This window comes from Sparus aurata, chromosome 7, assembly GCF_900880675.1.
Source record: "Sparus aurata chromosome 7, fSpaAur1.1, whole genome shotgun sequence".
In the NCBI taxonomy this organism is placed as follows: Eukaryota; Metazoa; Chordata; class Actinopteri; order Spariformes; family Sparidae; genus Sparus; species Sparus aurata.
This window is the reverse complement of record NC_044193.1, coordinates 961,066-972,140: the sequence shown is the minus strand read 5'-3', so window position 1 is coordinate 972,140 and position 11,075 is coordinate 961,066. Positions and strand designations below refer to the sequence as shown.

Genomic DNA, 11,075 nt, shown 5'->3' with positions numbered 1-11,075 from the left:
TGTGGTTCCCGGCACTGAATGCTCCTCAGGTTAATCTAATTTTACTGCACAAAATGGCGCATTTTCTTCAGAATATGCTTAAAAATTTTCTCATTTGTTTTGAATTTATCTTTGGCAGACGTGTGCCAACAACAACCTCAACAAACACTAAACGTCACATTTTAACATCATTTCTCTCAGGATGGATTCTCAGCAAAAGTCTGAAAATATTACAAGAGTAACTAACTTCTGGAGTATTCAGAGATTTAAAACAAACTAAATTCTACAAACCAGGTTCATGAAGCAGGACATTAAAGTTAAAACTGCAGGTTGATGAATGAACTGTGTGTATGGAAGGCCATACGGGACATAAATTCATTAATCAAACATGAAACAATAATTTTAACATTTTTAAATGTTATAATTATAACTACTAATAATGAGCGTGAATATATTCAGAAGTTGATTTTTTTCAAAGTCAGGGACTGATTATGAATCAAGTAACTTTAAGCCAAGTATACCACGATAAAGGATTCTAAAGATTAGCATCATAACATTCTCCATCCATTCTCTGATGACGTGAGGATGAAATAATGAAGTCTCTGTATGCTGATACAGTTATTATTAGTAGTGCTGGGCAGTAAAACATTACTCAGTGTTTGTAACGTGTTACAGTAATATATTTCCTTTAGCAGTAACAGAGTAATATAACACATTACTTATAATATTTATAATATTTACTACACAATATGGAGTGAAATGCTTATTGTTGTTTTCCACATTAACATGAACATATTAATGTCTGTGTGTTTAATAAGTTCTGTGTTCAAACTCTGTGTGACTGAAATGAATTTACATTCTCGACTCACACCAGGTATTAATGTTCTATGGACTAAAATAAGAAGGTAGAGAAGAAGAGATGTTTGTGCTGTCGTGTCATTACAGGCTATATTATAAAAGGTTTAGTTCTGTTGTGTTTCACATGACTGAGTCGACAGTTAAAGATATTTATTCTTATATTCTCTCATAATGCATCAGACTGAACCTTTGTTTGTCTGCTTCCTTTACACAGATCCCGGCAGGATCGTTGTTCTAATTATGTTATTTAGGCATTTTGTTGAGTGTAACTTAACAAGTAGTGTAATGAGTAATGCATTACTCTACGCAGACAGTAATTCTGCGACATAACATATTACTTGAAAATGAAGGTAACTATTAACATGTCATATATTGCATTTTGAAAGTGCACTGTCATAATTTTAAACTATATGTGTAAAAAAAGTGTTGCAGTGCCTGATTAATGAATTTTGTCCCTTACGGCCTTCTATACAACACAGTTTTAACAGCATTTTTTAATTGCTTAGGTTCATTTCATCAATGAATGCAAATGTGTAAAATGTAGACATTTGAAGAAATCCATCACACATCATCGGGGTACAAATTAATAATGTTATCATTGTAGTTAGTTTAAGCACAGTAGTATTTGTCCCCTAAAAAAAATAATTAACTTTTTGACACTTAACCAATATTAATTTGCGTAGGGGAGCGAGGTCAGCCGGGAGCCACGGCTACACGACATGATGAAAACATAAAGACAGCGTGGAGGAGTCCGGTGGACGGACAGTCGGTCAGTCGTCTCTCTTTAAACTGCAGGAGAAAACAGATAAAATACCTATAACGGTATCCATGCATATTTGTGACTGCTCATCATACAAACACACACACACACATTCGTACAAACACACACATACACCCGCCGTTCACACACACACACACACACTCACACACTTTGCATTCTGGCGAGGAACATGCCTGAATGTTTTTTTTTTAACTTTTGAACTCATTTATATAATCAGTTTTGTTTCTTCTCAGTAATCTAACGTACACTTCTCGGTGGTGCAAACACTCGTCTTGAAAAGTTCGGGGTCGGGGTCGGATGAGGAAAACAAACCAATGACTGATAGGAGAGGAAAATAAAACAGGACTCGTCATGCAAAAGAACAGATGAGATTTTTTCCCCCATTGTGTTGTGTTTTTTTTTTTCTAGCGTTTTTTTTCTCTGATATGGTTGATAAGTTCCTATGATCAGTAGTGCTACTTCTACTGTACGAGGCTCATGCACGGAGGAACGCGGTCAGACATCCGCCGACTCTCATCTCTAGCGTTTTTTGTCTTTTTTTCTTGTTTTTTTTCTTTTGGTTTGAGGATTTTGATTGGAAGATGCAGGTGAAAGTTTATGATACAAAATATGTTACAGTATGTACGTCTTGTCTCCTGTGTGTCGCTCGCTCACACTCGCTTCTGATTGGTCGAGGAAACGCTTCACCAGAAATACTCACAGCTGGAGTCACATGTGGCCGACGACGTGCACTCGTTTAGTTCTTAATCTGCGTCCGGGACTCTACCGAGGTGATGTCTCTGCATCAGTCGGGTCACTTTGGTGATTTTAAGGTGAAATCTATTTGTCTTTAGCAGCAATTTCACCGGAGTTATCTCGCACGGACTCACAGCTCAGACGGCACAGCAAAGTCCTCCTGTGCATCCTTGTGATATCAGCCTGTTCTCACTCCCGACACGCCGAATACAGCAGCATGGTCACCAGTCCGAGGCTTTAAAGTTGGACACTGTAATTACTGTAGACCTCTATGGGGACAGTTGAGATGGGAGACCAGAGTTCACATCCTGTTTGTGACTCTAGACTAACTTGCTTTTAATCAACGTAACATAGCTAAGAGAACGTATACGTAAAAGATGTAAGCGATGTCACGTACGTAACTTATGCTGGTTAGATTAACACATATAACAATGTTTTCATAACCTGACAAAGTAGTTTTTAGCAAAGCTGCCACAGTTTGACAACATCGACCACACATGAAGCATTCAGAACACTTTATTTTGAAAGTCTAACCAGATGTTTTTTATAACACATCAGTGCTGACTCGACTGTGAAGCCCATCAAGTCAAAAACTGACTCGACTGGGAGAATTTCAGGAGCATCATGTCTGCCTGATGTTGTTGACCTGCTCACATTGTGTTTATTTCATCATCTTTGTGCTCCTGCTGTTGTTGAGTAGCTACGTAGTTAAATCATTTTGGTATCTGTCAGTTTTATTTGTGTTTATTGTTAATATTTCTGACTGAGTTGTGCTGTAGAGCCGCAACCTTTTATTTTGAAAAACTGACAGGATGCACTTTGCTGACTTCCTGTCTGGCTCAATCTGCTCTGTGGAGACTGAAGCGGCTGCGGTCCACTTCCATCAAAACAGAATCGGTGCATATTCTCCGTGGAGCCGAGCGGAGAGCCGTGATCTGATCCGTAATGCCGTGGTGGTTCTGGTCCGACACTGGAGGAGGACCAAACTGCTGAATCTGACAAGCTGGGAGTGAGATCATGTTGATAAATGTTGTTCTAGGATCTTTATGATGCTAACACGTTGGCCACGTTAGCCATTCAAAACTTCTCTTAACTAGCTGGTGGAGCTAATCTCAGCAGTTTGGACGTATTGTTATTGTTTAACCATCAAAGTTAATAAAAGTTTAGTTTGATGCAAAAGATTTGAGGACTTACTTCAGAGTAGAAATATTTTGTGTCTCTGTTGTATTTGGATCTTTCTGTGTATTTTGCACAAACATATGTTGGATCTTTACCGTCTTGACGAACGTTTGAAAACAACCTTTTCCCTCGCGGAGTGCACGTCATCGGGACAAGACTTATTAACGCTGAAGAGTTTTCTGCCGTCGCGTTTCTTCTTCCCATTTAATCTATTGCAGAATACTTGTTGTGTTCTCTCTCTCGCTGAAAAGATCACATAACAAATGAATTTCTTAGTTGCTTTACATAATGTTCCCTGCAATAATTACTGTAGTTTTATAACACACACATTATTATTGTTATAATTATTATTCTGTTCATTTGTTGATGCTATTTTCCTGCTTGTTGTAATGTTGCATATTTTGAAAAGTAAAAGGCTTCCGTTTCGTCTGGGCGTCACACTGACAAGTACTTCTGAGCTACAGCCAGAACCAGACCAGTCCACATCAGACCGCATTCATCCAGTCCAGGATCCCTTATTTAATCCTCTCCATAGTCCCATCAAGAAAACCAGGTGAGCCGGTGCTGCTCAGACCAGCTCGGTTCTGCTCCTCCATGTTAAGATCAGCTCAGTGTAGTTGTGTGAACAGTATTCAGGCTCAGCATAGATCAGTCAGAGTTCAGTTTGTGTGTTCGAGTCCAGCAGCGTCTCAATTGATGCGAGAGACTTTCATCTTCTTTCACCTTTTCAAACTGGACTCAAGAGTTCTTGCTCATGATTTCTTGACGTTCCTTAAAATGTGACCTGAAGTGAAGAGTCAGTGACGAGATCATATTTACGTACTCCAAAACGGCTTTTCACCTTAAAGTCCCGTCACAACCTTCACGTTTCAAACAAAAGAGGTCCAACACGACACTCAGCTGAGCAGCGTCAGTCTGTTCCTGTAAAGAAAGGAGACCTTCGAGTGTTGGCCGGACCATCAACACCAACAACAACCATCAACCATCAACCATAATAATCAAAGTATCGTCGCCGTGTCCATGAGGGTTGTTTGGTTGTCAGCAGAGAGCGTCTGTCACAGAAAAGTTTGCAGTGAACCAGCTGAGTCTAATGATCCTCCATCAGCCGGCAGTCCGTCAGGTTCCTTTCTGAATAAGATCACACAGTCCATCGGCAGCTTTACACTGGATTGTAAGACGTTGTTCTCCACAGATTCGTTGCTCCTCTAAACGGACACAAAACAGACCCAGCGAAACAACAAAGCTGTCGGTTGTTCTCGGGGTGCTGAATGTCTCTCTTTGGGAGTCTTGGCATCTTTTCCCTTGTTTGACCAGGATGAACCCTCCTGGGGTTTGTGCAATCAGATCCAGAAGGTTAAAAGTGTGCAGGGAGGAAAGTGCATGTTGGGGTCTAAAATGCATGAGGGGCTCGGGACGGTCGTCAGGAAGTTATCGTTCCTTTTCAATTGATTAGATTTTTTGCTTGATTTCACAGCTCCAGTCATCTCCCATTGAAGCCAATTTCTCTCAATTTATGTTCTTTCTAGTAATCCACCACATGGTGAGAGGAGTGAGAGAAACCAGAGGTACTCAAAGAATCCGTCTGAGTCGTATTTGTCCCCGAGATCTCGGCTTGCAGTGCCCCGGGTTCAGGATCAGGAGTTCAAAGGTAGTTCAGAGTTCATGGGGAGGTTGGCTGGTGGGGCGGCGGGGTCGGTGTTCTGGGGAAGTCGTGGGCGTGGGCGGAGGTTATAAGGAGGAGATCTTGACAGTGTCGTGGGTGTAGGCGGTGGCCCGGGTGTTGCGCAGGATGCCGGGTATGGGGGCGGGCGAGGGGGGGAGGCTCTCGTCAGGCGTGTTGGCGGGCGGCGTGGGGATGCTGATGATGGCGGCGGTGAAATCTTGTTCCCCGCAGTTCAGCTTCAGGTCGCCCGTCTGAGCGTTCAGACTGGAACGACTGAGGAGACAAACACACAAACACATTATTTAATTTTTAATGAGAGAAAGGACGACAGAACCACAAAATCATCAGTAATTATCATGTGCGTTTACGTTTGTGGTGGTATGGAGGTGGTTTTGATGTGCAGGGTGTCCAGCTCCTGGACGCTGCCCCGGCTCACGGACACCGTGGAGTTGGCCAGTCTCATGGCGGCTCTCCTCCGGGCCCGGCGAGGGCAGCAGCCGGTGGAATTGTTCTGCGCCCCCTGCTGGCTGGACAGGGAGGTGCTGCGACTGGTCCTGTAGCCCACCGACTCCGTCATACACAGCTCGCTGTAGGTGATCTCGTTCGTGAACTCGTGGTTCTGTGAGGACGGGAAGAGAATACAACAACACTTAGATCAACAGACATAAAATGTTCATTTCAAAATCTACAGTTCACTGACGAAGATCACGTGACACAACCAACCACAAGCTCCAGAACAGAAACTAAAAGTAGCTGTTGTGATGCTGTTCTACAGATTCTACTGATCTAAAGATGAGATTTAAGTGAGTTTATATTAAGACTGCGTGTAGAGACGAAGACGAGCTGAAGGTATTTTTAAACTCCACTAATGTCTAAAAATGTAAAAGCAGATATAAACTTCAGATCCGTCTGAATCCTCACCGTCGTCTTCTCCAGACAGTGCAGCAGGTGGTTGTGTTGATGCTCGAACGCTGATCTGTTCTTCACACACAGAGCCGTGCTGTCGCTGTTGTGATCCTGAACACAACACAAACACCACAAACACACAAATCAACCTCACGTTTCATCGAGTCAACAGGTGATTCTTCAGGTTCACATCAGGAGATCTCAATCAGCACTCGACTGAGAATCCTTGGAAATCATTTGACTGCAGAGCGTTTAAAGTGTTTTCTCAGGTGATCAGGACATCAGCTGGCTGGATCATTTGAGTCTCGAGTCTTGAAAACAGTCTTATTTTAAACACTGTCCAGACTCTGATGGGCTGAAATGTTTCTCTTCAGTATTTAATATGATCTGTGTATGAAATAACTTGCAGATGTGACAGGAACAACATTTTGTAGCATGAAAGTGAAAACTAGTGGAGATATGACTTGTTGAAAGTCTTTGTTCTTGTAAAAAATGACTTCCTGTTATTAATTTGATGTCAGAAAGAACTATGACAGTGAAAACATGCTGCCAGGTTTCTTCAGGGTCTCCTGGAGGTTCAGGACAGATTTCAAACTAAACCAGTGAAGAATAAACGATCGGTGAGGTTCAGAATAAACATACATGAACTGAAACTCAGCTCAGAGGGCCGAACTTAAAGAAATCATAACTTTAAAAGTATTTGGACAACAGCTGTAGGATTTAACAATGACATGAATTAAATAGTTTACATATGATTCACCTCAAGGAAACCCAGGATGTGAACTGGAGGTTATATTGTAATATATTGTAATACAAACACAAACTTTTTTTCTAGCTTCTGCATTTACTTCCTGATTATGTGGCTCATTGATGATGCAAGCTCCGCCGACAGACTTTACATTGTGATGACGTCACAGATGAATATATTACTTTTCTCATCTTTAGAGAAGTTTTACTAATATAAAACCTCCAAAACTCTGAATATAAAGAGTCGTAGTCGACCTGGTCTGCAGTTGTTGGTGTCAGCGGGGGAGTTTCATGGTGTAATACCACGATCGGCCACCAGGGCAGATTGTTTTACAGAAACACTGTTGTGTGGAGGTCTGAAAGGATGTTTCCCTGTCAGCATGTTGTCTTCAGGCTGTAAGTCCTGTCCTGTCAGACCGTCATGAGTTCTGGATCTAGTTCTGGTCCTTCTCCCTGGAGGATGAGCCTTCTACATGTTAATGAGCGGCGCCACCTTCAGGACAAACTGTAGCAGCGTTCATCAGCTACACGAGTCCGGAGAGTGTTGATGTTAATGAGGAGAAGAAGAAGTGAAGGATGAACGTCTCGTTAGAGGTTTAACTTTAATGTCTGAGAGTCGTCACTCATTCAAACGTTCCTGTAACTCGTTCAGAAGATTTAACTGAAGGTCGGTCGACATTTAATAATCTCTGCTCCTCTTTTTTCTTCATCACACGTCTTCTCTTCATCTCTCGCCTGGTAAAGACGAGACAGAGAAATCAGGTTCTCCATCGTTTCTTCAGATTACAACAACAGAAGGCTTCTTCCTCGTCGTCCTCTCGTCTTCCTCTCGTCTTCCTCTCCTCGTTCTGTATCATACCTCTCCTGCTTTTCTTCATCCTCTTATTTCCTCTCTCCCCGTCCTCCTCCTCTTCATCCTTATTATGCACTCTTTAAATCCAACAGTCATCCCTCTCTCTTCTTCAGCGCCGGAGAGGGATTAAGACTCAACAGTATCTGTGTGTGTGTGTGTGTGTGTGTGTGTGTGTGTGTGTGTGTGTGTGTCTACCTTGAAGTTTTAAAGCCATTTTACTGATAAAACATTGAAACCCGGGGAACGTTTCATCCTGTGGCTGAATAAAGACGTGTCGTGGTGATGCAGCTCAGAGACGTTCACAGTTCATCTCCACACCAACAACTTTGTTTTCATGACACTCGATGTGTGTGTGTGTGTGTGTGTGTGTGTGTGTGTGTCTGTGTGTGTGTGTGTGTGTGTGTGTGTGTGTGTGTGTGTGTGCAGGAAGTCGACTGTGCTGACTTCACTCATAGCTTCACCTGAATGTGTGATGTTGATCACCAGCTCACAGATAATGTACAGTAACAGTAATCTGACTGTTTTGGGGCAAATAACCCTGCAGACAATCAAACCAGTAGATGTCTGATGAAAATCAACGTTTTAAAGTTTTCTTCTCGTCGTGTTTCGTCTCGTTCCTTCTTCTCTCTCTGAACTCTCCTGATTTGACAGCGACAGACGACCAGATGAAACTCACCGTCACCTCCGGGAAAAACTTGTTGGAAATATTTAGGATGATGTAAGAACACACGCCAACAACATGTAGGACGAAGGTCGAGTTGTTTTCAGACATTTTAATGTAAATCTGAACCACCTTCACCTTCATACAGGCCTGGACAGAACTCGCCTGTATGAAGGTGTCGTACCAGCAGGGGGCGATGATGACCCGAGCATAAAGAGGGTGATACACTAACATGTCGACCTGGTGATGGCGCCCGATGAAACGTCAGAGAACAGAGTCATCACAGTTCATCCTGAAGGGAAGATGAACGTCTGAACTACTCAACTCAAATCTGCCTCCTCATGAAAACTTCTGCCCGGATCCTGAAGCTACAAACTCCAGACTGACTCTAAATTCTTACTTTTTTTGTCTTTTCTGTGTTTGTCATAAAGATAACTGTCTGTCTGTCTGTGTGTGCGCTGATGGAGCTGCTCGGCCTCCATTGTTGTGTTGCCAAGCTGCTGTTGGGAAAAAGCCGCTGCGATGTTATTGGTCGAGCTCCAAACTGCTGAGCCAGCAGCTCCTCATCTGTCCGTGAGTCTTTATCTCCGTCTGTCTGATTCTGTCTGTCTGTGGGTCAGACGTGTTCTGTGGGCCGACCGGAGCTGCTCAGCTCGGCTCTGAGAGGACAGAACCACGTCAGCCGACCGCTTTCAGCTCCAGTCGTGACACAGAAACTGAAGCGAGGTGAAAACACGCTGATGTGACTCTGTGATGTCACTCTGCACTCGCTCTGTTTTCTTTCTCCTGCTCGAACACTTCCTCTCCATCACTGTAATCCACCCTTCCTGCTGGAGAGTGAGAGGCTATCGACTGTCAGTGTGTGTGTGTGTGTGTGTGTGTGTGTGTGTGTGTGTGTGTGTGTGTGTGTGTGTGTGTGTGTGTGTGCGTGTGTGTGTGTGTGTGTGTGTGTGTGTGTGTCTCACCCCCAGTGATCGGTCTTCTTTGTACTGGAGGAAGGCGTTGGCTGTTCCTTTCTTCGCCATGCGGATCCGAGCCAAGCGCACTTTCTGTCGGACAGAAACACACAGAAAAACAGCCTCGTCAGCACATCACACACACACACACACACACACACACACACACACACACACACACACACACACACACACACAGTACAGGAGCACTAAGGTTAGAGTGAAGCCGTCAGACTTCATCTGTGGTTTCGTCTCTGGAGCTGCAGGTTCACTTCAGACTCGATGATAACATTTGATCATATTCTATAATATTGTGCATAATTTAAAGGTGCAACCTGTAATATTTCATCATCTGATGGGTTCATATTTTAGCAGAGGCTCTCAGATGAATTAAATCTGCTGCAGCTGAACTGAATTAAAGCTTCAGACACGACGGTGGAAACTCACACTCACACACACGTTTGTTTTAGTTCAGATTTCATTCACATAAAGTAAATAATGCGTAAAATAAAGAATAGTCCTGTAAGTAATCAGCTCTGGGAGATTCATGATGACGAGCCAGAATCACTCACAACTGAAGTTTTGTTCTTTTTTCTTTAACAGCCTGATTTATAAAACATGTTAGTCCTGAAAATGTGGAGAGACTTGTTCTGGCTGTCGACAGTATTTTCTGATTTACAGAGTGATAAAAACAGAGTTTCCCTCCGTCAAAGAACTCAAATTAAATATTTCAACAACATGAAACAAGAATTTTGGTCCTGGCTTCACCCGATGTTCACATTTCGGGTCCAGACACAGAAACTAACTGTCTGAATGTGAGTAATAAACTGGGGAAGTCTCTCATGCAGCAGTGAACTCTGATCCGAGGCTTCAGTCCCTCCTTAAAGGAATAATCCACTGACTGGACCTCCATCTGAACAGAACCACCAGTCTGACCTGCTGCGCTCTCATCTTGTCCGCTCTCTGGTTCTGGTGGTAGATTCGGCTGAAGTTGGACACGATGACTGGCACCGGCAGGGCGATCACCAGCACGCCGCTGAGAGAGCAGATCGAGCCGAAGATCTTCCCCGCGATGGTGTTGGGAACCATGTCGCCGTACCTGCAGAACCACAACACAGTGACATCATCAGTCCACACGCAGACCAACACCCTGAGCTCTCACTGGACTATCCACAGACATCACAGGGGCTGATGGGATATGTAGTCCCACCAGCACGGTCCGGTTTAAGACAGATTATCCTGAGTGATCACACATGAGCAGCTCTAAATCCCTCAGTTCTCATCACCACTTTATATTTAAATACACCTCACTGAGACAAACAGACTCCATGTTTCTACTCAAAGACAGAAAGAAGTTCATGTAGAACATTTGCTGAATGAACAAGAAGGTCCAAATAATGCAGAATGAGTCAGAGACAGAGTTTCACAGAGTTTATAAAGTGTCTCCAACTCAACAACTCACTAAACTGACACATTTGTTAAGGGAGTCTGGGGACTTTCTCCACGGGGACAAAGAAGTAGCCTATGTTGTTCCTGTTTAGTGTCTTTGTAACATGTGACATGTTTAGATCAATAACATGTTTCTTCTTTCATAAATGGAGTGTAAATGGTGAAATCAGTGTAAACAGTGTGTTCAAACAGCTGATCAATGTTGGCAGGTAAGACTTTAGCACTTTAGACACAGAAGCAGACAGGCTGGTACAGACATGCTGCCACAAACTGACACTTTTTACAAGGAGACAAACAACTTCAGCTGA

At 43.1% G+C, this 11,075-nt stretch overlaps 1 protein-coding gene across 1 annotated transcript; it reads right to left on the bottom strand.

The window, feature by feature from the left end:
* Positions 1–2,037: 2,037 nt before the first annotated feature.
* kcnd1 (potassium voltage-gated channel, Shal-related subfamily, member 1) lies at positions 2,038–10,412 on the bottom strand. The gene is made up of 5 exons (XM_030423840.1): positions 10,255–10,412; positions 9,328–9,411; positions 6,117–6,212; positions 5,564–5,814; positions 2,038–5,468 (listed from the first exon to the last, which is right to left on the bottom strand). The coding sequence occupies exons 1-5, from the start codon at positions 10,405–10,407 to the stop codon at positions 5,261–5,263; spliced, it is 792 nt and encodes a 263-aa protein (XP_030279700.1). The 5' UTR covers positions 10,408–10,412; the 3' UTR covers positions 2,038–5,260.
* Between the last annotated feature and the right edge of the window lie 663 nt (positions 10,413–11,075).

Coding starts and splice junctions, on each gene's coding strand:
- kcnd1 (XM_030423840.1), bottom strand. CDS start 10,407: ATGGTTCCCAACACCATCGCGGGGAAGATCTTCGGCTCGATCTGCTCT. Junction 9,412..10,254: donor ACAAGATGAGAGCGCAGCAG/GTCAGACTGGTG, acceptor TCTGTCCGACAG/AAAGTGCGCTTGGCTCGGAT. Junction 5,815..6,116: donor ACTGTCTGGAGAAGACGACG/GTGAGGATTCAG, acceptor CCGTCCTCACAG/AACCACGAGTTCACGAACGA.